This window comes from Anomalospiza imberbis, chromosome 5 (assembly GCF_031753505.1).
Source record: "Anomalospiza imberbis isolate Cuckoo-Finch-1a 21T00152 chromosome 5, ASM3175350v1, whole genome shotgun sequence".
Classification (NCBI taxonomy): Eukaryota; Metazoa; Chordata; class Aves; order Passeriformes; family Viduidae; genus Anomalospiza; species Anomalospiza imberbis.
The window spans coordinates 55,421,907-55,448,286 of NC_089685.1; the positions used below are offsets into that span (position 1 = coordinate 55,421,907).

Here is a 26,380-nt window from a genome sequence, read left to right on the forward strand (position 1 = left end):
ACAATAATGCTTCTCTCCAGTTCTTTCCCAGCTTGCAGTAATCTGCAGTTTAACGACTTCCTGAGTCAGGAGTTACTTGCTATTTTTGCTTTTAACAGCCACTGATGGACTTTTCTTCCATAATGTCTTTGACTGCTTTTTCAAATCTATTTATAGTTTTGGCTTCTACAGCATCCTGTGCGCTGGGCTCCGTTGTTAAATTACAGAGCGTGCACACTAAGTTATCCCTCTGTGTGCTGGGAGCCTTCTGCCTGATTATCTGGTTTGGTGTTCCCTAGTTCTGGTGTGCTGAATGAGTTGTGAGTAGCTACAGCTTGTCACTTAGGATATAGGCACTTCCATGCCTTGAACCCCCATGCCTTCACCTGTCTCCTTTTCATGCTGAAGTCAGCTGGTCTTATACTCCTCTCACATGGAAGCTGTTGTGCATTTCTGATTCCTCTTGTCCGTCTTCTCTGGATACCTTCATACTCCAAACCATCCTTTTGAGAAAGAGGTCAGAATCACCTTTCAAGAGGTATGTGCAGCACAGTAACATAGGGCTGCTTTCTGGCTTTTGTTCTCTTCTCCTACTAATTCCCAATTTTCTGCTTGCCTTTTATGACCTCTCCTAAGCAGTGATTGATAATTTCACAGCATTCTCAATGCAAATTCCATGACACCTACTGTGACTGGAAGTACCAGGTTTTTAGACATGAATCTGTGTGCAGATTTATGCTGAATTAGAGTGTGTGTGTATGCACTCTCTGATGCTTGTGTCTGTACCAACACTGCGTTTCTTGTGCCATCTTTTTTACCAGTCTTCAATACTTGTGAGATCCTTCTGCAACAAAGTGTAGTTAATTCTTCCAGTATGATTCACTGGTGTCATCAGCAAACTTGTCCCCTCCCTGTTTGCTCCTCTTTCAAGATCCTTTGTGAACACCTGAAATAGCTCAGGTGCCATTGCAGGTCTCCTGGAAACCCTGCTTGTACTCTTCTCCAGCTGTAAAAACTGTTCACATATTCATGCTCTTTGCTTGCATTTTTTCAGCTAGGTATTGATTCATGAGAGGATCTTCTTCTCTTACTCCATGGTGCCTTGAAGAAATTGGAAGTCTTTAGTGAGGGATTTTATATTAAAAAAACCCTTTTGAGCATTTAAGTGCTCAACATTGGTGTATGTGATTTTGATTGACTGGGCTATATTTGGGTGTTTATAAAGGCTTTCCATAGTTTCAATAGCATGTATGTACCTGTTGAGTCTATAAAACACCAACAGAGCTTCCCAACTAACTTCTTTCTGCAGTATGCAAGGCTAATCATTTGTTGGACTGTAGTTATCCAGAAATGTGCTAGAATTACAATTTATTATGGTTTTTCCCAAATTGCCTGAAGTGAAAATTACACTTTCTGGTCTGTTTCCCCCTCAAGATCCTTTCCCTGGAGCCAAATGAAGTCACGTTCATCAACTTCCATTCCTGTAGTGCCAGTCTCATTTAAATTATAGGTTACCTACCGCAGCTAATTGCTGCCTGTTTGATTTCCTTTGGATGCATTCTCCCAGGCCCAACGGATTCATAACTGTTCTGGGTGTTGATTTGTTTTAAAGCCTCTTTTACTGCCACTTCAGTCAGAGACAGTGCTTGGGTCTTGCCCTGTGAGGAAAGAGGAAAGGCTCCTGTGTGGCAACTCCTTTGGTTTCCCTGTAGCGAGCACTGGTGCAGAGGATCCATTTAGCTTTTCTGCTGTGGTATTCTCTTCTTAAAGCACTACTTTTAGACCACCATCATCTATTTGCCTTAGGGGATCTTTGGCAGGTTTCCTCTATCTGATGTATTCCATTATTAGCTTTGATAGCTTTAGCAAGTTTCTCTTTAAATCTCTTTTGGTCTGCCTAATTATGGTTTATGTTTAACTGGCTGACGTTTATGCTATTTTCCTTTTTCCTTCTGTAGCTGTTCCTTTTTAAATAATGGTTTTCATTTCTCATAGCTGTCTTCACTGTGCTGTTTACCTTTATTGGCCTTTTTGTTGTCCTTTTAAGATCTTCTTTGATAGGTGTTACACATCTCTCACAAGTCTGTAATGTGGTAGGACCCTCCTTGTTGATGGGAAGGAAATGCAAAAGAAGAATAGTATAGCAAGAAGATAATGTCATTCCAGGAGTGAGAGATCTCCCCTGTAGGGAAGAAGGAGGCTGATGAGGAGAGGAGGGAGAAGTGGATGGAAGTATGTGAAACAACAATAAATTTTAATGGACAGAACTGGAGGAGGATACGGAGCAAATCTATAGATGTGGGAAAGGAGACATAATCAACCTACTTGGTATTCTCTGTGTGTTGAATTTTTTTTAGGAAGTGTGTGCTGGGAGAATCTTTATTCACGATCCTGGTTCCTCATTCTTCCTTCTCCAGTTGCTGCTTTAATTAATTACTACATCTTCCCTCCTCTTAGTAGTTTTTTTCTTTCACCTCTACTTGTTTTTCCTCTGTTTGCTTGTTTCTGCAGGATTGATCTGTCTTGATTCCCTTGGCTTTAACAGGCCTGTTCTGTTAAATACACTTACTCTATGCTTGTCCAGGAGATGTTTGTATACTGAGTGTGTTCCTAGCTTTGTGCTTGTATCCCATTCCATCCCTTTCTTAAAACTTACACCATTTTTACATTGTGTGACACTGTTGCCATCTCTGGGCCATTGTGGCCACTCAGTCTTCAGCCCAGGCAACAAGTTTTCTGGGTGCAGAAATCCTGCTGGGTGCTGGCTGAAAGCAGCAGTGTGGGGGAGGATGCTGCTGTCTGAGGAAATGATGCATCTCCACATAGCTGCACAAGCATGTGTGCAAGGACTAAATGAGAAGCAAATAAACCACAAGTATAAGACATGGCCAAATATATAGCGAGGTATTTGAGGCATATTATTCCAACACATCTCTAGAAGCCCCAGGTAATTTGTCTTACTGTGTTGGCAGGTGGTCAGGGAGGACTTACCTGTTAATTATTTAAGGAACTACCCTCTAGAATGAATGCACAGGCCAGAAGGTCAGACTCCAGCTGTGGTCAGCGTTAATGTCCAAAGCCAGGGAGAGGAGAGCTGTGGGCTGATCTCTGCATCCTCTGTACTGACCTTTCCAAGACTTGTCAAGCTGCCATGTTTCCTGTTGCTCCTGGAAAGCATCCGCACACGCTGTCCGCATTTGTGACAGTGCCTGGAAACCCAGTTGCAACCAGCAAAGGAACTGTACAGAAATGATGCTTTCTTAGTCAGCAGCTCTCCTTCCCAAGACAGGTCTGCTGACTTCAGGAATTTGCAAAAATTGCTCCAGTCCCAAAAGTGGCATTTACTGCTGTGTTATTTTGTTAATTCTGAAAGCTGGCTCAGATGAAGAGAGTAAGTCCCATTGCATTTTGGGCATCTTCTCTAGGACAGTTTTATATGGCCCAACACAGATATCTGTGAAATCAGTACTAGGGTAGGAGGCCAAGGAAGAAGGTTGTTTGTGTCATCCAGAGAATAATTTGCTGTAGAGAATCTTTGTTGATGATAATGATTCCCAAAGCAGAAGAGACACCATCGGTTTCTCAGGGTTCCTGCTGAGGTAGAGGTGGTCTCATGTTCTTCTAAACTGAGTACTTTTCTTATGAATATCACAGAAAATCAATGAAGCCTCAGCCCTGCACCCAGTCACCTTGTAGAGCAGAACACACACTTAGGAACACAAGAGAGAGGATCACAGGGCTTTTTTCCCAGCTAAGTGGAATTTGGATGATGCTGGTATTTGAGGTTGGAAAATACCAGTGGCATTTAATTTCTCTGATTTATGGCTAATAGGCCTTTTGTTTTTCCCCGGGGAGGAAGTGTTACGTAAAAAGGTTTGCCTGTTGTTTATTTTCCATTTATGTTGCTTACTGCTGTCGTAGAAATCAAAAGGGAAGGAAATCCTCTGGAGAAGTGACGTCCAATGTCAGTGAGCTCGTTTCTGGCTGGAGCCAGATTGGTGCCATAGGGTTTCAGAAGGGCATGTGTGTGACAGGCTGGGGAACAGGGAAATAGGAGAGTTTGGAAAAGCACATTGGAAAATTACATTGAAATTGTGAGAGGGAGCTTGTGGGAAGCAGAAATGGAAAAACATTGTGTTCTGCTTTGTTATTTTTACTCCACCCTTTCCTTCTTGGCTTTCACTGTGGACATCATTGTTTCCTCTGTCAATGAGCAAACAGCATTCTCGACTGGTCAGGAGTCAGTTGGCAGGAGTGTTAACTCCTAAACTCTCCTGAAAATTCCCCTCTGCATCCAGTGCCATGTTTGCTGCCTCCCCCAGCGCAGAGGCTCCAAGCAGCTTCAGTCATTGCGTTTGCAGAATGAAACGTTCCCCCTCCCCGCCCCTGTGAGGAGAATAAATAGGTCAGTGTGATGCAGAAGAGAGCATCTGAAAAACCCAAATCCACTTCTGCCTTTTCTGTGTCACCCCTGCCACCAGCAGAAGCACATAGATGCAAGAAGCTTTATTAGTGATATTCTAATAAATGGGACCAGTGGAATTAGTGATAAATTCTACTTAAAGGAAAACACTCCAGAATTAAAATATTTAAATGTATGTATCTTGCTGTTAAAACTGTATCTCATTAGAACTGAAGTGCTGGTGCATGTGTAATGTACTCCTCGCTGTTAGCTCAGTCTGCTCTGTTTCGGCAGAGGCTGTAGCAGAGCAGCTCCTTGCACGTCGCTCTGAGAGAGCAGCGCTTCTGAGTGCCATGTCTCTGCCTGTAACACTGATGCTAGTGTAATGAAACCCTCTCTGTATAAGAATTAATATTCCAGTAATGCCCAGAGGTTGTAAGTGTGTAGTTAATAGCTCCCAAGGCCAATGGAAATTAACACAGCCATAGCAGTCACACATTACTTGCTGCTGGTGCAGTATATCTTTGTGAAAACTAATATAGAAAATCATTCTCTTAAGAATAGCATCAATTAACTGATTTAATTCAGCGATTAGTCACAAAATGTCTTATTCCTGTAGTGCTCCCAGTAAGTAATCTGGAAATACCTGATGATTAGGAAGCCAAATGCATGGTGTACTTTTAATTTTAGAAGGCAAACCGTGGCTGTATTGAGCTGAACTCTGCAAGGCAGTTGTGGGCGAAGCTTTGGAAGCTCTCACAAGTAGGTGTTAGTGATGCTGGATGCCACTGGCTGCAGATAACCAAAAGGATACCATATTTGCCACTGCAATTCCTCAGTGCTGTTCTGCAGTGAAATCCCCCTCAAAGGGTTTCTGCAGCTCTGGGGGCATTTTCCCATGCAAGAAGGTGTGAACCCCACAGCAGGGGCTGCCTGAGTCCCTGTCTCATTATGATGAACTTCCATGCTAACCAAAGTTAAACGGGAGAGGCAGACAAAGCAAAGCAACAAGACTTGGGAATTTTCTAGTCTTTGCTTTTCCTACCTGAGGTAGCAGGGTTGGAGATGCTGGGAGTAGAAAAGAGAGCAGCTGGCAGGAATCTGCTTGTGAGCAAGAAACAGCACTTTGTCTGCTTTTACATGAACAGATTCATCCATCCTTATTTCCCGTTACCTCAGAGAGCCCCTATTTATGTGCTGGAAAGGATTCCCCCATTAAACGGAGCATTGACTTCTCTGGATTCTTGCAGGGGAAATGTTTCCGTGGTGTACGTGCTCCTGTGATTTCTTTCTCTGTTTAACCTTGAAACGGCATTTCCTCTGGCTGTGCAAGGTGTACCTTGCTTTCTGTGCTCTCAATTAAGTGAATAAGCATATGCTTGCTTTTGTCTTTGTGCCCTCATTATTAATTCCAAATGTTGAGTTCAGTCTACACATGGCAGGGGAGAGGGATGGGGTGGCTGTGCAGCCAGATATCCTCAGTCATGTATTATAATGGCAAAGTGTTATTTTGCCACCTGAGGGTGAGAGTCCCCATCAGCCCTCACCTCCTGGGCACACTCTGCTCAGCCTTTAGCAGTGAACATGTGCTGGTGCTTGGAGTATGCCATGCATTCCATCTAGTGGCTGATGCACATGGGAAAGATACCCTCTTTCTGGTATCTGCCAGGTTTAAATCAAGATTTTCATAACATGCTTCATGACACTCAGGTTTAATCAGGGACCCTGTTTTTAGAAATTACTATGTGCTTTCCCTCTAAATAGTAACTAGGTTTTGGTCTTTCAATGTAGCAATTCAGATTTTAGAATACAGCAGCGTCTGGCCACAGGGAGCGTTGCAGTGTCGCTGCTGGAAGTGCCTGCAGTGACAGCGACCAGGACGAGCTGAATTGCTGCCACACGTTGATGTCTGCCCGGGGCGCTTGGTGCGTGGGACGGGCTGGGAGTTACAACATGAGCTGTGTTGGCACAAATGCACAGGAGGTGACGAGGTGCTCGGATTATGAGCAAGCTTCTCAGGAGAAGGGAGGGCCTGTGAGAGGAAGGTGCACCCAGGGGAAGGTGGGGTAACTTGGCTGCTAACAGTGTCCTGCTTCTGTTCCTCTTCACAGCTCAGGAGTGAAGACCCTGCCCCACAACGCCAAGGTGCACTACAACTATGCCAATTTTCTGAAAGACCAGGGCCGTAACATTGAAGCAATCTACCACTACAAAACTGCTCTCAAGTAAGTCCCTCAGGGGCCTGGTGGGGCTCCTGCTGTTAACCTGTCTCTTTCCTGACAGGCATGGGGCGAGTTGGCCGCTCCTCGTCCCTGGCTCCTTGGGAGAAGCTTGGCTTCGGGAGCCTGGGAAAGTTCCCTAGCTCGGTGTTTGTGTGTCATGAAATGAGGTAGCCTGGCTCCCATCCAGCTCCACACGTGTGTGTGTGTGTGTGTGCACACTTCATTATATGAGATGGAAATGTTACCATAGCTACACGTTGAGCGATGAGGTGTCATTTACGCAGCTGAATGTATGCTGGTAAGCAGGAGGTAGTTGTCCTAAATGCATTTTCAGGTTCCTGGCCCATTTATCTTTGTAAATTGTTAATGGTGCATGCCTGGAAAATGTCAGTGCTGTAGCCATCTGAAGTGCAGTAACAATAATGGTACTTACTACTTGTGTTGAGGCTTCTGTCCACAGAGCTTTGCATGAATGCTAAACTAATTGATCCTGAAAATGCTCCTGTGCAGTAACAGGGCAAATATCATTGCTGAGGTTCTGTGCAGGGGGAAGCTGAAGCAGCAGGATGAATTGCCTTGCTTGAATGAATGGTAAATCAGGGCACAGGGCTGGGCTATAATATGGGACACATCCTGTGGTATCTGTGGAGGACCCTCCCTCCCACGCAGCTGGGATCATTCCCTGTGAGCAGCTTCCCTCCACTTGCTGCTCCTGCCACTGCTGTTCATGCAGCTCAGCTGCTCCCCAGGCAGTTCTCAGTGCACCAAGCAGCTTACCCTAGATCCCCAAACCTCTCCCGTCTGGTTCTTGTGACCTGGGAGAAAGGAAAAACCCCTTTGGGGAATGAATGCAAAGAAAAGGGCTGGGGGGATGGTGTGGTGGCAAGGGAAGGCAAGCATGGAGTTCACAGATAGTGTTTTCAGGAATAGAAGCATGTTTGGGAAGGACAGGCAAGGTGAAGAGTAGCTCTGATGGACAGCAAGGGCCGAGCTCAGCTCAATAGGGCATGCCAGGAGGTGGAAAAAATGTTCTTTCCCGACTTGTGATATGACAGAAAACTCCAGAAATTACATGTATGTTTTGTCTTTTGGCCAGCTGACAGGGTTATGTTAAAAGCTCTCCAAGGCTCCTAACCCACCCAGGCTGACCTGTGAGGACTGGAGTTCATTGTCACTGAGGAGGGACTGAACCTGGGTGAAGGTGATTTTTAGCTTTTTTGAGCAACATCCTGTTCTGTTTTGCCATGCTGGGCATTTAGGAAGTAATTTAGAAAAACCTTCTATTTTTTTTAAAGTTTCCAGCAATGGAAAATCCAGCATAATCACCATTAAACTGTACTGAAGGTTAATTACATTGGCTGTTGAAAATGTCCTCCCTTATTTTTAGACCGATTCATTTAATGCCAGCTTCCAGTCATTGAATTTGTTTACACCTTTCAATGCCACACTGAAGATCCCATTACCAAATGTCTGTTTTCCACGGAGTGATCAACTCCTCCCTTAACCTGCTGCTTGATAGGTGCTGATTTTTTCAGCATCACAAGGTTTTGCAGTCCTTCAGTTGTTCCTGTATCTAGTCTCTGAACTTCTTCCAAGTTACCAGTAAAGCCCATTTCAAGTTAAAAAGAAGAGGGACTGACAATAATTATCCAAGCCCTGTGGTGGAGTGCACAGAGTAATGTAACTGCTTCTACCAACATTGCCTCTGATTGTGTAAATGGGATTTGCAGACAAAAGATCTTCTCTAACTCAGCAGCACCCATTTATTGTAATTATAATGCTGTTTTCTGCTCTGCAGTATTTCAATTATGAAAGATTCTGTTTTGAAAACTGATTGTAAACATTTTCTCAACTGTATTACAGAGCACTGTTTATGCTGATAGTGTTTATAGAGCATCTGAAGCCTTGCTGGGGCTTGGAGCCCCACAGAGCCAGCCGTGCTCTTCTCTAGGTGCTTGGTGTCTCAAGGCACTGGTGCTAGCACTCAACTTGCTTCAGTAATTCCAGCATTAGCTGGCAGTTTGGAAAAGTGAAATTCACCTTGCACATTTTCTTTTTGACCCAAAAGTGCAGGCCAGGAGTTGGCAGTCTCCATCCTTGGGAAGCTGCACTACTTGTTCTTGTCACATTGTATCTCTGCACTTACATTTTCCTTATATTTACTCCTTCTTCCCACCTCTGGCACAGGGAAATTATCTGGGGTCTGTGTAATAAGCAGTAGAACAGTGTAAGTAAAAAAGTGCACTATGTTCTTCTGTTGAGAATTTCATTCTGTAATGTCTGTGTTTTCCCCTCAGACAGTCAGACCCTTTCTGCAGTGCCTCTGTTAGCAGGGTGCCTGCAGTGATGGCTGTGTTGAAGCAGTGGAGGAGCTGCTGGGTGTGGGACAGGCAGCCTCAGGTGGATATGGTGGCAGAACATACCCAGGTATCACAGAAAACAGCTGCTATGTCTGAGCTGTTTACCCATCCTCACAGACACCAGCTCCTCACAGACTGCTCTGATTGTAGACCAATCTCCATAATTAGAGAGAAGGAAGTAGTAGCTGTAATATCCTGAGCAGACTTTGATGGTTCAGGGTATTTTTGGCCACTGGCTTGACCTGGAAAGATGAATTACCACTCTGTAAATTTCCATGTCAGGGAGTAGGCAGACCAGCAGCTGAGGTATTTGCACAGCAAGCTTTCATGATTTTCCACAGGTGCCCCTCACTGAGTGCCTGCTCTCCCAGTGAGTGTGGGTGGATCCATCCTCCCCAGGTTACAGAAAACCTAAGCTACTCAGGAGGCTTCACAATCCAATGGCAGCACAGCCAAGAGTACAGAAGATAAAAATATTATTTCTGCCTAGTGCTCAGTGAGCAGATCAATAGGGAATTAATAAGGAAATGGAGTCGATAGGGACACGGCTTGCTGCCTGGGAGCTCCTGGGAGATAGGAAAGGAGAGCTGCACTGCCTCACTGGGTGATGGCTCATCCACTATTCCAGCTTTGTGCCAAATGACAGTGCAGTTCTGCTTGATTGCTGGTGAATGAGTTTAATTGTTTAGTAAACAAAACGTGATCTTGTCAGTCTGCACGCTGGTGCTTGAACTGCGAGCAATTTGCCATTCCACCAACTCCACCAACAGAAGGAGGCGCTTCCATGCACTCCTGCTCTGCCAGAAGTGCTGGTTGCCACGTGTCTGCCCAGCAGAGCAACACGCTGCTCCTGGGAAGTTGTAACTGTGGGAAAGGATGCTGAAGTGCACACAAGTCACCTAGTAAAATACTAGTAATTGATTCTAAATCTTGGGAAAGTTGATCCCCAATGCTTTAACTGCTCCCTTTCCTGCTTTCAGTGGCAGGTGGAATTCTCTGCTGGCAAATGTTGGTGTACCTGAATTAGCTTCAGGGCAGAAAAATGGTGGAGGAGAATAACGTGTTTTCTCTGACAGTGGAACTGCTGGGCAGGTTTCCAAGGCAAACTTGGCAATCAGTCCAAAAAACCACCATTGCAGGTGGCCCATCAGAAAACTCATTCCTCAGCCCAGCCCAGAGATCACTGACACAACACCCTCACCTAGCCAGACTTGGGTAATTAGTGCAATCTAATTGTGTTCTTCAAAAGTGGGGGAAATGAACACTTGAAATGCAATGCAAAAAATGGAGAATGACATTTGAATTGGAGATGGGGAGAATGAAAATAACAAAAATTCTTTATATGAAGGAAAAGCTCTTCCTATATGTAGTTCCTAAAAGGGGAATGGAAATGGAGCTCTTCAGAGAAGAGTTACCCTTAAAACAGCCCCGACAAACAGCTGGTGTTCAGCAATTGTGGCATGGGTTATAAACCTTTCAGCTTACCTACAGTCAAACAAGAAAAACACACTGCTGGATTAAACTGCTTCACTGGTTTGCCTGACATATGGTAGTGACCCCAGGAGATCCTTGGGGTTTTTCCTTCAGAAAGTAAATGTTGGAAATAGTCCATCTGAGATGTGAGTCGACCGCAGCTATTCTGAAAGCTGGCCTTACTTTCTTGCTGCTGCTTCTGCTGCAGATTTGTGGCTGTTGTTAGGAATTCTGGAGAACCTCTGCTCCTGGAGATCAAACAGTGCTGATCTTATCTCAAATTTATCTCACCACTTGTCTCCTATTTGTGAGTGAGAATATGAGGTCGAACAACCTCACTCAAATATGAAGAGCAACTCTGATGTGCTAATGAAGATGTTTTTGCTGTTGTTTGTAGTTACCAAGATTTTGTCCTGCTTCTCCCCAGCCCTGTGTTCTTGATGTTACTGTTTGAGAGTGTTATATTGCTCTTCAGCAATGCACATGGGCTGACATGCAGAGAAAAACAGCAGAGCCTTAATACCCAATCGGTGAACATTCATTATCAATTAAATCAATCTCCTTTTAACAATGGAGGGGAGAAAAATAATTCACCTTATCTCCTACAATTGCACTCATTCAACATTTTAATTCCCAAAGCAGTTCTTACCATCCCTCTCTGTGTTTGTTTCCAGGGCAGTGCTTCCCATGGAGGGCAGATCAATGTGAGCATCAGCGGGTGGGGCTGAAGGAGGTTGCTGAGTTCCTTGCTGGAGTTGGGTGGATACACATAAGTAGTTCTTTGCTACCCAAGCTGCATTTCTGTGTCTGGAAAAAGGTCATCATCTAAAAATTCATGTTTGCCTTCTGGATGTTGAAACATACCTGACAGTACAGGGTCCTGCAGGAGGTGTCCACCTCGTGTAATGTGATACTGTGGATTTATTTACACAAATGCCCTGGTGTGTGTACCTGAGATTGCACACACTTCTGCAGCGTTACCTCTGTGTGTGTGCACATCCATCAACAGGTTCCTAGCCACAAGTTCCCCTTGGATTTCCCCTGCCAAAGGCTGCTGACCAAATAGAGTGGGAAGGGGACCAGCCTGCCATGCAGGAACCCTCATTCCCCCTTGTGGCATCTTCTGGAGGAAGGAGCCCTTGGACTGGTTTTCTTTGCAGTTCAGGGAGCTGTTCTGCTGTTTAGCTGTGAGAGAGAGCAGAGAGTGGGCCAGGAGGCAGGGAAACCAGTATGGAAACACTTGGTGCTGCAACTTGTGTGGTCTGGCTCTTGCACGGCTTGCAAGTAATGCATCTTAGGGCATTGCTTACAGCCTGGAAATGGGGAATGCTGGTTTGTGGCATCAGTAAGGATCATGAAATCATGGTTACTACTCAAACACAGGCTAGATGGAGAAGCGAAAACAGTGTAAGCAGCTTATCTGTATTCCTCATTTGAGGGAACAAAATTGGTTCATAGCATCACTGGAATGGGTAGAAAAGAAAAAAAGCAAGGCTGTTCTTTCACCTCACTTCATTTTCGAAATAAAGCCCTAATGCTGTAAGGGAGACTCAGGTTTCTTCCTAAGATTTCCCACATACCTTCCTGCTGGGTTTTTATATATCTTAAATCAACGGTATCTGGGGTTGTTTAAATTCAGTTAAATTGCACTCTCCATGCAGTAAAAAAATAGTGTTCTTACAGCCCTTTATGTGCGTGTGTCAATGTATTTGCCTTGAAAATGCCTCTCAGTGTGGACTGCAGGTGGCCTTGGATACCATCTGTGATTTATTTCTGGGAAGAATTAAAATACCAGCACCATTTGTTAGCCTGTTTTTACAGTGAGTAAAAATGTGCAGTGCTGCTTTGCCGTGGCTGCTTTTGCTCCCGAAACCGTAAGTGCCCTTCTGACATTCTGATATTACTTAGGTCAGGCCCTTGGAGCAAGCCTGGAACATCTTCATAGAGATTTCATGTAATGCTCTGTGTTAGTGGATGTTATGGGCTGGAGGTGGAGCATGTCCAGGCAGTTGGGAATATCTTTGTGTGGTGTTCTGATCAGAGCTTTGACAGTGGCCTAAAGGAGTAGTATGTGTAGCTATGTGGTGACTGTCCTGAAGCTGGACAGAATTGTTGAGTGTTTTAATGGTAATTGATGGCTGAAAGGGCTGCCTTATAATTTGAATCAGAGACTTAATGGCCTTTACAACACATTGCATGGGACAATGGCCAAATTACTTCAGCCAGTGTCATTTATTTTTGAACCTGTTCTGTGTAAAGCAGTAATCCCTGCCTCTTTTGAGGGCTGCTCCAGCTCTGTTCAGTTTTTCTGCTTTTTAGTGACAAAATAGCAGTCAATGCACAGGCTTTTATGTACTTCAAAACAGAACTGGTATAAATGAAACCACGAGCCCTGATGCAGAGACAGTGTGTGTGCATTTAGAGCCATAGGAGCTGGGTGTGCCTGCTGGGATGGACAGATGGATATGCCAGCCCTAGACACTGATGGTTACAGGTGGTGGGGTCCCTTCCTACACCGTGGTGTCATCTTGTGGGTTCAGGTCCTTCTATGCTGCCCTTCAAAGACTTGCTGGCGTTTCAAACACATTATCTTAGAGAAAAGCCCCCATCATCTCTGAGGATGACAACTCCATAGCCTTCCTCAGAACTGCATCAAAGCTCTGCCTTCTTCTGTATTGGGGGCTGATAAAAAAATATCTGGAGAGTGAAAAATGCTCCCCTAATGAAAACTGTTTTCTTATTATTGGGACAAGGCATCTATTTTGCTTTTCCTGTGGGGTACACAGAGAGAAACTTATGGTGTATTTTGCACTTTTTCAAGTCTACCTTTCACTTTTGGCTAATGATAACCTCAGATCCAAGGGCTGGTTGCTCATTCCCACAGGCACTGCTTTTTCCTTAGGCTGCTGTCCTTGTTTTGATGAAAACTGTGCAGTTTGAGGTTGTACAGCTTCCCCTGGCACCTGGGAGCCTCAGGAGATGACAGGCATGGTTTCACCCCCATCTGCTTCAGTGAGAGTATGTTGTTATTGTATCCCCTCATGCCACCTTTGATTGAAGGGCTCACTTGATGGTCTCTTGTTTTCTGTGGGATCCCTCAAGATTCTGTGGGCTCTATGGAGGTGCCTGCATTGTTCACACTGTCTTTAAGTCAGGCAAGTTGTGAATTATTAGTCTTTTCCTGGGCTTTGGGAGTGTTAAAATTTCTAGTATTTTCAGGACTTGCGTGGATCCTGCATAAATTCTTTATGTGAGAGAATAAGCAGACAGCCCTGTGTGATAACCTTGTGTTGCCTCGTCACTCCAGGGAACATGCAAGTTTAGCAGGAAAGATTTTATTTATTTCTATTTAGCGGTGATATTGTTTGACTTAAAATCCTGTTTTTTCTCCTCAACTGTAACTCTCAGGCTTCTACCCCTACCCGAGTTTGAAAATCTAATGAAAATTTATAAACTGTAATATTGTTTAGTGTGCTACTGGTTGGTTATTTGAATGGCATGCTTTTGGATCTTGCTGTAGGTTGGGGGTATTTTTTCCTTAATGGATATCAAGCTCAAAGAATTCACGAGGCTTTTGTCAATGTACAGATTAAATCTATTCAGCTTCTCTATGTTTTTTTTTTTTTTTTTTTCTTCCCCATTTCTGTCCTGGAGAGGTTTCTCTTAATATCAGGGCACTCTGTAATTCAGCCTGGGAGGCTCACCCTGCTAAGAGGGTTTCCTGGTGGCAGGGCACCTGTGGGCTGCTCTTCCTGGCTGATGGGCAGCGGGAGAAGCTGATGCCTCAGGTTTTAGCTTTTATATTTTTCAGATTCTGCACTGCTTTAATGTGAGCTTCATATTAGGGAATAGTGAGCTCTCTTCACAGAGTAGGTAGACAAAACAATTCCTTCTCTAGCTGGGGATCAAGGACAAACGATCCAAATTTCAGGCCCAAGAGCATAAACAAAGATGGACTGAAGAGAGGAAAACAAGAAGGATGGGACCTCATAAGCTAAGGCTATAATCGGACAATTAACTCCAATATGCAAATGGACCAGAACTTATAAAAGTGTGAGACCCTGTGACTGGTTGTCCATTTTGTGACCATTTTGGTTCATCTTGGGTGTAGCCCTGGCTGGGCTCTTGTGCTGCCCAAGCTGTATCCATTGAGGCCTCCTAATAAACACCTACTTTATTCTTTAACTCCATCTAGTCTCTGTTCTAGGTCAGCCTTCACAAGGCATCAAAGCCATAAAGCCAAGACCTTACTTCCTTCTACAAATCCCTGGCTGTGATTCAGCACTTGCTATATATACCAAGTCAGCCTCTGGAGATCCCAGGGTAGATCAAGATCCTGCTGTAGGCACTGCTGATAGGGCATGACCCCACACTGACTTCTTGAGCAGAACCTCCCTCAGGAGCTGAGCTGGCCCATGCAACCAGACCCACAGCTCTGCTCAGGGATGTCCTTTGAGCCCCCAGCACCAGGCTGGAATGGGATCACTCCTTGTCTTATCCCTGGCATTGTGTCAGGACCCCCTGGCAGCTGAGTGCGTGGAAATGGGCGTGATGTAATACCCAGCTCCGGGCTGTGCTGTGTACAGCCGGGAGTCTCGCTGCTCTGTCACGCTTTCACTGAAGAAGATTATGCCTGAGGCTTTCAAAGGAACCTAAAAGCATTAGATCTCTCACTTGCCTGACTTTCAACAGGATTTCCAGGTGCTTTTTTAAATACAAAAAATACCAGCCTGCCACAAACTTTCTGCCAAGCTGAAGGGTGTTACCTTTGAGGAAATACTGATGCAACTACTAGAACTCTTCAAGAAAAAAAATGGCTGCTGCTTGATATTGCAGGATCACCTCTCCTTCCTTGAAAGAAATTAAAATGTTGCAAATTGAAAACTTTTTTGAGGAAGACACAGGATCTGCCATCCACATCTCCACATCATGTAGAGCAGCTCTTGAAAACGGGTGCCACACCATCATGAGGCCATGACCTGAGTTGTAGCCAGTGCAAAATTGTTCCCAGAAGGATGACTGGTCTCAGAATTACATCAAATCGTGTTTTAATTCAACCTGACATAGAGCTTTATTGAGAACTTGCATAAATACATGAAAATGAGTGTGATGTAATATTAAAATTGGAAAATTGGCTTGAAATAGTATGCTGGAGTAAAAATGGGCAGTATTAAAGCTTGGCACAGATAGAAATGTTATTCATGTAACATTCTTACTTTAGTTGGCAAAACAATGCCAATAATTACAGTATATATTGGAATGGGCAAAATGTGCCTTAGAAGCAAGTTGCCATGCTGCCAGCAAGTAATTGGGCCTGGGTAATTAAGGCCTGAGTCCCTGTGCTTAATGTGGCTGCAGGGAGCCCCATGAATGCTTTGTGGTAGGGCTGGACAGGCACCAGGAGAGCCAAGAGTGGCTGTCAGGGACGTGTCCTCTTGTATGGAGGGGGAGTGGTGGAGAGCTCTGGCCCAGGGCTCTTCAGGCTCTCCTCTCCTCTTGCCACAGAGAGGTAACGCAGCCTGTTTTGTCAGGGCAGCACAGGGGGGTGACTTATCACAGCTGCCTCAATGGTGGCATGGTCCCTGTGAGTGCTAAGTTTAGATAAATTATTTCATCAAAAGATGCATTAACAAAACCCAGGCATGCTAGTTCTCTCCAACTGAATAATTTATGTTTTTATTCTTTTTCACATATTATTTTAATTTATAGAAGAAGTTAATATGCTTGGACTCCCTTTGAATATTATGCAGGATGATGCAGGCAGGTTTTTTTCTTTCTGCTGCTGCTGCCATGGCATGGCTGTTGGGTTAATGATGACCAGAGTTGCTTACAAGTTTTATAATGGTTATAGGAACTCATGTTGAAAGTCGCTGGCAATGTGCTTTCAACAGGCTTATTGTCAGCCTTTGGAGAGTGATGAAGGGCTGGGGGCATCAGGAAGAGTCACCCCCATGTGACATCTCAGGGGTGTCCCAGCTCTGAGAAGTGTCTCTGGGCTGCTTTCAATAACCTCTTTTATCATGCAGTGGTTGTGGGGGGCTTCCCAGACCCCTGAAAGATGACTTTAAAACTTCTTCCATGCTGTCCATGCTAGTTTTTCAGGCTAATTTCATGCTAGTCTGGCTGCTTCCCCCGCTGCTTGCTATCCACACAGCAGTGGCTGTACAAAAACCACATAATGGTCTTAAGAGCAAGTGGATAGTTGTCACACTAATGCCTTCCTCCCCCTGAGTACCCCTGGCACCAGACCAGGCAGGACTGTGAGCAGAGCTTGCCAGTTGTTTAAGTGGTCACTCTTGATCTGAATTAAAAGAATTAAAATTCCTGGTGGATCATAGGTTGCAGTCATGACAACAAATTTCATCCCTTTCTCTTCTTTCTGTAATTGTCTTGTAATTCATGTTTGGCTTCATATGGAGCCAAACAAAGCCCTTCAAATTGTTTTCTTTAAAAACCCTAATGTTTCAGGTAATAGCGGCATTAAATGAAAAAGCAGAATAAATGGTCATCAGCGTTCTGATGACTGTATATGTTTTATACCTGGTTTTGTCTTGGGAAACTGGAAATCTCTTGACTCTGCAAGTCAGTAAGGCTTTTGTTCAGTGGTATTAGAGGGAATTTTGCTAACCTAAAAGAAGTGGGGATAATTACTAACAGGAGTTCTTGTGCAGTCTATACCTGTAATAGTTAAAGGGAAGGCTGCTGAAATTTCTTCTGACAATTGCAGATACAGCTTTGGAGAAACCATTTGAATTATTCATTCTACAACAAGGAAGCAACCCACTTGTCTTCTCTTTAGAAATGAAATCTCCATCTGCTTTAAAATATATTTTTATGGGTTGCTTTCCCATAATTTTGCTATTTCAAGACCTCTATTATAATTACCCTTGAATGTAGATTTTTAAAGAAAATTATTCTGATTTAGAAAGGAAATTATAAACTGATTTCTTACATGAACTGCTACTTGTAGAATAAGTTTAATGAAATTCAGCTTTCTTTCATAAATAATGCAGCGCTTGCATTTGATTAGGTGAAGCCTAGAGGAATTTCTACCTAATCAGATGCATAGCAAGAAGGATATTGCCTGCAGACTGTTACCATTATCAGTGGTGGTGGCAAGGAAAATACAGCCCTATATATGTCCAGATAGAAAGCTTTGTTTCTTGAGAGAAGTTGAAAAACAAGCTAGATATGTTCCAACAGTTGATCTCTTGCATCTCAGTGTCTTCAGAGTGATGGTTTATAAAACAAAGTCTGGATTCTGAGTGTTGTCATTATTGTGGCTCGAAGAGATTTCAGGTTAATTGGCGACCTACCTGCCTTGGTGCGTGTTTCTAACCCTTCTAAGAAGTAAATACTAAGAAGTTCATACTTCCTATGAATGAAGAATGAGGAAGAGACAATGTTTGTGTTAGAGAACTTACAATCAATTAAGTTAAAGCTGAACATCAGGATTCATTGAGATCAATTCCAGGAGTCTTGATAAACAGCACAAATCTCCTGATAACTTCAAAACAGGAGAAGTACATGTGTCTCCCTCCATTACAACAGCAAATCACCTGCAGCGAAAGCAAACAAGTTGGGTGTATCTGCAAGTCTTGCAGAACCATTTTTAAAGTTCTTGAGTAAGTGTTGCTTCGTTTGGTAACTTATGGTCAAGTTTTATGCTCCTACATAAATTCTGCCACAAGACTCTTCTGCTGCGTTTTTTTTCCCAGGGAACTGTTGTTAACAGCAGTGGGTGTGCCTGAACAAAGGGTAGTTTAAATAGGACTGCTAGTCCTTTATTCAACATCCATATTAATAAATAAAAAAAACGATCTGGTCACATTCTCTAGCCCTGAGGTCAGCTCGCATAAATGAACCTGGAAGTATTCAGTAAATGTTTGTATCCTCTGAGAGACAGTGGCCAAGTCCAAGTTGGCTTTTGGGACCAAACCCTGATCTGGGCTCAGGCCTGGACCACCCCTGGGAACTATTTAAGGGTGGTGTGAAAGCACCATAAACAGAAAGAGGACAGGCTTAGATGGGATTTTAGGAAGAAATTCTTTACTGCGAAAATGTTGAGGCACTGGAACACATTGTTCATAGAAGCTGTGGATGCCCCATTCCTGAAAGTGTTCAAGGCCTCATTGGATGGGGCTTTGAATAACTTGGACTAGTAGAAGGATGGGCATTGCCCATAGTGGATGGGCATTGGAACAGATGATCTTTAAGGTCCTTCACATCCCAAAACATTCAGTGATTCAATGATTCTGTAACAGCATGGATGGTCATGAGCTCAGACTCTGGCTCTGGTTACCTTACCAGAGGTAATAATGCTCTCTTAGGCTTGGTTGTTCTGCTGAACTCAGTTGAGTGGCAGCTTGCTCTACCACCATAACAAGGTAATATTCCAAATAAAATATCTGAAGAGAAATAAAAGAGCTGAACCTTAGCAGCAAAGCCCAACACCACCACCTTATCTTACTGTGGTCAGAATTCCTCATAACGTTTGTTCAGACATGTAAAATTGCAGATCTCATAAGTTCTTCAGGCCAGATGCTAAGCAGGTAATTTTTGCTTGTTGAGGTTCTGGGTTTTCACTTAGATTTCTTGGAAAGGGCAATGAGATGTAATGAATAAATGCAAAACACAAGAAATAGAGCCCAGGATACATGGGAGATATGTTTGCATCCTGTGATTTGCTGTTGAGAGGTTTTAGCACTGAGCTCAGAAGTGTATTTATGGAGCTGCTGGTCAGAACTATGCAATTTAAAGGTGAAATCCATTCCCTTTTTTAATCTTGAGTTTTCATTCCACTCCACATTGGTGCAAGCAAATCTTCTGGGCCTAAAATGCCATAGGAGCACTAAAGGCCAAGAACAGAATTAATTTCTGAAAGTTTGACAGAAAACCCATCAGGTTTAGGGCTGTAAGATGTTAATATGTTTCTGAGTTTACAAAGAATTGTCTGAAATCCTTTTGCCCACTCATAACTCAAGTGACTTCATGTCAAATATTGGAGCTGTTTTATGTGTGAGTACTGACAGAAGTAGTGCACACCTTTATCATAGTCATCTGATAAACAAGGCTGAAAAATTTAACTCCCAGACCTTTTTCTTGGTCCAAAACAATGTCAAAATCTCTTGGAGGAAATAGGATACACGACTGAGCCCGTGGTCATTTGCCCTAAGGTGTTTATTGTTTAAGATTCTGGTCAAGGTATCACAGAGCTTCATCCCAAGTGCTGAAGAGCAAGCCAGCTTGGCCCTTCCCATTCCTCCCCTGCTGTTGCTCTGGAAAGCATTTCTCCCAGCCTGCTTCACCTGGGGACACATAGACTAGATGACAAATGGATTTGAGTGCCAAGGTCAAGACTCCACACCACACCCTGATCATCATCTTTTCTTTTACTGGTGCTTCTCCAAGCACAGGAAGCCTCTCACACCTCAGAATGCATCAGGCTCACTGGGGGGCTTCAGTGATGGAAAGTGATGCTGTTTCTGTGTTAACTGCAGCTCTCACCACAAATTCCCTACTCTTTGCTCCTCTGTGACAAGTTCAGCTAGGGGTCTCTTCACAAGTCACTTGAGCAGTGAATGCAGGTGGTGGGGGTGAGTGTGGACACTGGGAAGTGCCCCCTGAGGGCTTGCAGCAGAAGTGGTGACCTCTGAGAGACAGGATGCTCACCTGTGTGGGAGGGATGTTGGCACTCCATAGTCGTCATTTGCTATGAGTGACGGTCACTACATTTGTCTTTTGTTTTTATAACAGGCCAGTTTTTAAAAAACACATGGCTACATCCCTGAACAATTTCTCCTCAAATGTGGGGCTTTGCAGTCCTTGTTTGCTAGGCGAGAAAAGGACTTTGGGCTTTTCTCTTACTTAATGGTAGGAAACATCCTGATTTTGTTAGTGGTGCATGCCCATTTATCCCAGAGTTCCCTTGAATGCTTCCAGTTTCACCCCCAAATAAGACCTTGCCAAAATAATTTATGAGCTGTAGAGTGAAAATGTGACTGATACAAATGTTGCAGCAGTGTATAAAATGCTAAATTATTCATGGTACTTAAGCACAGAAAATCCTAGGGCTGAACTGACATAGTGAAAAATTCCAGGCAAAAAAAAAAACCAAAAAAAACAAAAACCCCACCATGGAAAGTCTTGGATTAAAAACAATTGCAAACTTTAGTCAGGCTATACTATAGAGTCTTAATCCCTTCTACCTTTAAATGCCCCTTCTCATGCTATACCCTGTGCTTTCATAGGCAACTACTTTTAATGTCATTTTCCACATCCCTTTCCCATGATCAGGGACCTGAGGCAAAGAACTGTCAGATGACTTGGCCTCAGAGCTTCTCACACAGCTGGTCTCCAGGGACCTCTGTGGGCATCTGTCAAAAATTTATTTCCTTATCATAATGACCCTCAGTTTTCACCTACCTATCACACAAAGGGCCCTGGATACTTATATCGAGCCCTGGATCATTTCCACCTCTGGAATTTTGTGGTGAAAGACCTACAAACTGAAATATTAATGTAGGAGCACAACTCTGAGAATTTAAACTGCTGAATGGACCATGACCTGCTGCCTAATTCGCGGAGAATTTTAACAGAGATGCATTGGGCTCAATAATGTAATCTTGTAACTGAAACAGGCAAATGTGAAGATCAACAGGTCAGATAAAAGGAGAGCTGTACTGCATCAAATGTTACAAGAAGCTTAGAGAATTCATACTGTTAAGCAGTCTGGTTCCAGATTATTTTACCATTTTGCTTGGTCCTGAAAGCATTAGTCAACAGCTGATTCCATGTTTCCTTTTGCACTTTATCAATTTTATTGTGAAAAAAAAATCAAGAACCCAACAAATAATTTTAAACATTGTATTCTGTGTATATCAAAATATATTTCCATTGGAAACATTTTTTGACAAGGCAGTTCTTGCTTGTTGCAAAAGCATTTTGAATAAAAACATTAAGGCTGCTTTAGTCACTATGCCTTTTGCTTGAAGGGCACGATAAGTTTTCAATTTGTTTCATTTTGAACATTTGTTTCCAAATGTTTCATTTTGCCCTGGAGATATATAGGAGCCATAGGAGAAGATCTGATTTGCAATCTCTTTGTGAGTTGAAAGGGGTCCTCAGGATCCCACCTGACCTTCAGCAAATTAAGGGAAAACAGGGTTTTTTGGCTGACATCCTTCCCTTTACTGAGTGCCGAACAGCATTGGTGGCAGTCAGTGATATCAGCTTTATTTATCAATTAATGAGCATCTATAACTTGATATTTCATTTTTGCCAGGCTGTACCCTCGTCATGCAAGTGCTCTCAACAACCTGGGGACATTGACCAAAGATGTGGTGGAGGCCAAGGACTACTACAGACGGGCCCTTCAGCTCAACCCTCAGCACAATCGAGCTCTCTTCAACCTTGGCAACCTGCTCAAGTAAGTTGAGTGCAGGTGTGGCACCAAGAAAATTCACATTGCCCCTACACACATCACCAAAGTAGTTGTTTTCTGCCAGCTAGTGAAGTTATGGTATCATTTCTTGGTGCTATCCGAAAGTGCTGGCACGAAGGTGAGGCTTACTTTGGATATCCCTGTGCATTGTGCCACATCACTCCAGGTGCTGTTTACGAGTGCGTTCCAGTTGTAGGAAATTAATTTGTTCCGAAACAGGCATCAGAAATGAGTTGCCTATACCCAGCTAGGCACCTGAGATCCCCATCCTGGTGGAGATGTGTGAACCTTTCCAGGAGAGGAAGCTGTATTGTTCGAATCAAAGGTAGGCATCAGATGCCGAGCTAATAAATAACACATATCAAAAAAATCTCTCTCTTCAAGTTCCCACTTCTCCTCATTAGCTGTATGGGAAGTTGTTGTGTAGTTTAGGCATAAGCACCTTGTGCTGAGATGCTCAGAGCAGCAGAGTTCATTCCCTTGCAGAGCAGGTAGGTCTGGATTTGAGGGGAAGGCTGGTTTACATCCCTGGATGGTTAAAAGCAAGTTGATGAGCTCATTATTTCACTTGTTGTTTAGAGTGTCAGCCTTTAGCAAGGAGAATAGCAGACAATCATAATCATGCAAATTAATTTGACTAACCACATCTAAAGACTAAACTTAGATCTGTACAAGAAGCCAGTATGATAAGATCTGCAAAAGATTCAATTAAAAAAAGGAAAATATCTGTTTAGCACCAGCACAAAGGTCCTTGGTTTTGTGAGGCTATTGTGGTGTATTTGCTGACAGAACTGCATAAACTACAGCAGTAAAAGTACATTTTTTCTGATATAAACTGCCCTTATTTTGCTGATAATAGGTCTTGGTAAATCTTTTAGAACAGACAGTGCTGGTTAAATTGTGACAGGCTTAGTGTGGGACCGGTTTTAAAGTGGCACTGTGTCATTAAAATTTGGTCTTTCTGGTCCTGAAATGTAACTTTGTGAGAGTGGATTTCTATAAAGGATGTTAAGTGGGCTGCTGAAGTTCTACCTGGTCTGTTTAGAAGCAGAGAAATTATCAGAATAATGTTACAAGTAAACCTATTGGTTTGAGGTTAGAATATGGGAAATGAATAATCTTAAATACAAAGTAGGGAAGTGCTTTACTGGAAATACAAGGAAGGAAAGTGTTACAGTCTTGTTACAAGAGAAAAGAAAGGTCTTTGTATTATTCATCAAATCTGGTTGATTGAAATTATTTTAGGTGGCAATGTTGTTTAAAAAGACATTGTCTTTTAAATCCATCATATGTACCTTAGTTATTATTCTCTGTTACATTTTGGTTTTTTTTTTTTAAATATAAAATATTAGTATAAAAGGATCTATGCCAGAAGAAGCACTGGGACATTCCATGTCAATTATACTTAAATCTGGCCTGTCAAAGGGCTTTTATGACCCAGCAGATGGATAAAAACTGGACTTGTTGTGCTGGAAAAGCACAAAGGAAACATGGAGAAATGTCTTAGAAATGCTGTTTGTTTTCTGTGCAATATGTCATGTTTTTCACATTGTGGTACTTAAGATATTGTGTGTCCTGTTGGATTGTATGTGCTCTGCATCCTTCTGTGGTGCCACATTTTGCAGTATGTTAAATGTGTGTGGTGCTTGTGCTAAACTTGTCAAAAGCAAGCACTAAGGATCCTCCTGCCCTTTTCCCACATCCATTTGCTCCCATTTTCTAAACTTCCTTTAGGCTTCCAAAACAATGTAGTACATCTGGATACAGCAGTAGTATTAATTTTATTGGAAGCTTTAAAAAACCTACCAAAATAGTTGGAGTTCACAGTGCAGGAATTAGCACATATGTAAAGCAGGTGCTGTGTGGGCAGATCCTATATGAATGTCTCCCCTAAAACAGGATCCCAAGCCCTCTGGCCAGCACCTTTTCTAGATGATCCAGCAGCTTAGCAAAGAGCATCAGCCATGCTGGAGCATGAGGTAACTTGTGAGATGACCAGACAGGTACAAGGCAGAGATTTCATGTTTCCCCTTCCTACAACCATGTCTTTATTTGTATTTTCTACCTATATCTACAATTATCCTTTCATATATATATATATATAAATGTGCATAAATATGGCAGCCAGTATTCTGCAGACACTAAATGCTAGTATAATATGGGTAATAAATGAAATAAAATAGAAATCTGCAGAATATGACAGATAGACATTACTTTCTGGCTGTGTTATGAGACATTATGAAGAGTGTTTTGATTTTTAAACGTATGTCAGAGAGAAGATAAATGGTCAAGCAATAAAAGCATTTTCTGTCCTCTTTACAAAGGCTTCAGAGCATGAAGCAGATCAGGAAGGGACAGATGTGCAATGCTTAAGGCATGTCCAGTAACAGCACTACTTGTACTGGGACATGGAATGAAATTGTCTGGCATGGGGAACTCCCAGTTGAATTCTGCTGAGTTCCTTGTACCCATCCCTGCTCGCAGTGTGCAAATCTGATGGCAGATACTAGATTTCATCTCCTCTGCAGTACTGAGAGAAGGGAAGTCCGGGGTTTTGGAAGGATGGGTTTGTCATTCCCATGTGGGAATCTGCCTTTCATTATTCCATGCAAATAAGCTATTTAAGCATCCATTGCTTGTGATTTAAACTTGAGTAAAAACAGTTTTGAGGACACAGGGTGGAAATTTATAAGTTATTTTCTGTGGAAGTTGTAGATGAAAAATGATGTTTCCATTTTCTGTTTGCACATAAAGAAGACAGCTATGTGCCAGAAGATGAATGTTCTCAGGAAGTATTGCAGGGTAATGGCTGGTTTTGTTTACATATGCTAAAATAAAGTTGTATGTCATCATTTTCGTGCCTAATATAAATACTGGAGAGCAGATAATTAAACAATACTGACAGATATCTTACTTAAAATAGACCTAAAAGATGGTCTACCTAAAAGTAAGAAATCTCTCTGCTTTCATGGTCTGTATGATCAGTGACACAGAGCAGCCTGATGCTGCTTTCTTGTATTTTGAGTATTTGACCACTCTGTATGAATTCAGGTTCGTTGAGATACAGATAAATATTGTTCCGAATGCCTCATGAATTTATAGGCTGTGGCTATATCTGTAAAGAGACAAGAAATAATATATTATGAACATTTGAAAGAAATATCAATCTCAGCTTTCTGTTGCAGCAAGAATGGACAAGACCTTCTTATTTGTGGTACTGTATCAATCCACACCTAAAGCCCTGCAATATCAGTACACTGTTCCTTATGAAGAAAGGCCTCACATGCTTTGAGAGTGTTTATGGCTTCATTTTCAAGGGGAAAATGAAATGCCTAGAAACAATCTCCACTGAATCTTGAGTTCATTCAAAGGACTGATTTTTCTTCTGGATGTGGAGAAATGTACAACGTGTCACGAGCGTTTGTTGTTGTGATTTAGTCCCAGTTGAGCAAACCCATTTATTCAGAAGAGGAAGGACTCTCTGCCCTCTCTGATACAGGCTTCTGGATGTGACTGTGGTGACCCAGGCTTGTGGAACTGTCTGGAGATGCTGAAAAACATCAGATAGAAATTACATGTATTGAGATTTAAGACCTTTTAGCTAGTGAAACATTCCTTCTTTTCATTCAGAAGCAAACTGGGTGGTGATGTTCAGTGATACTGCATCCTGGAGGGTCTCTGCAGGATACTCTGTGTCTCATGAAGTGGTGCAATTATCCCTCAGTATCACAATGCACATTGGACACTCTGGTTAAAAACCCCCACAAATTCTGGCAGTCTAATTTTTGCAGTTAATTGAAAAAATAACTTAGGTTATTATTATAACCTAGCGTCTCTAGAGATAATTTGGAGATCAAGCTAGCTGCTCAGAGCAAGTCTGAGTGGATCAGATTGTTCAGGGCTGTGTGCAGCTGAATCTTGGATCCCTCCAAGGACAGAGATGCTACAATCTCTCTGTGTGGCCTGTTCCAGTGTTTGACCACCCTTGTAGTGAAAAATGCTTTTCCTGATATCTAATCAGGGTGTCCCATGTTCCTACTCTGGCATCTGTTGCCTCTTGTCCTGTTGTTGTGTACCTCTACAAGAGTTTGGCTCTGGCTTTTCTGTATCCTTGTAAAAATTAGTTCAGAACAGTTGTGGAGCCTTTGTTGATTTCTGTGTTTCTGGCTTTAACACAGTCTAAATAACTTCACAAAATAAAAGATGAAAGTTACCAAGTCGTTTAGAGCACTAATTCCCAGGTTGCTCTTTGTTGCATGTGAAATTTGCTCCAGTGCTAACAGCCCTGTGCATTGCCAGACTTTGGCAGGGTGGTTTAACTTGGTGCTTCTCCAACTTGCAAAAATATGGGAGAGATGCTCTCAGTGGAAAGAACTGTCTCAGCTTGAGCATGCTGATTGTAGAGGCAAGGCTGTGAGCTCAGGTGGGAGAGAGAGTCAAGAAAGGGCATTATAAAACAGGGTGATTTGGGTAAAAAGTTAGAATAAGTGGTCACAGATTG

The 26,380-nt window shown here is 42.9% G+C and overlaps 1 protein-coding gene across 5 annotated transcripts in view; it reads left to right on the plus strand.

The window, feature by feature from the left end:
• The window catches only part of TMTC1 (transmembrane O-mannosyltransferase targeting cadherins 1), a 133,055-nt gene that overhangs the window by 91,208 nt on the left and 15,467 nt on the right, over positions 1-26,380 (plus strand). For all 5 annotated transcript variants that reach the window (XM_068190916.1, XM_068190918.1, XM_068190919.1 and 2 more), the window contains 2 exons: positions 6,493-6,606; positions 21,721-21,864. In XM_068190916.1, coding sequence (XP_068047017.1) covers positions 6,493-6,606; positions 21,721-21,864 — 258 coding nt within the window. The remainder of the gene's footprint in view (positions 1-6,492; positions 6,607-21,720; positions 21,865-26,380) is intronic.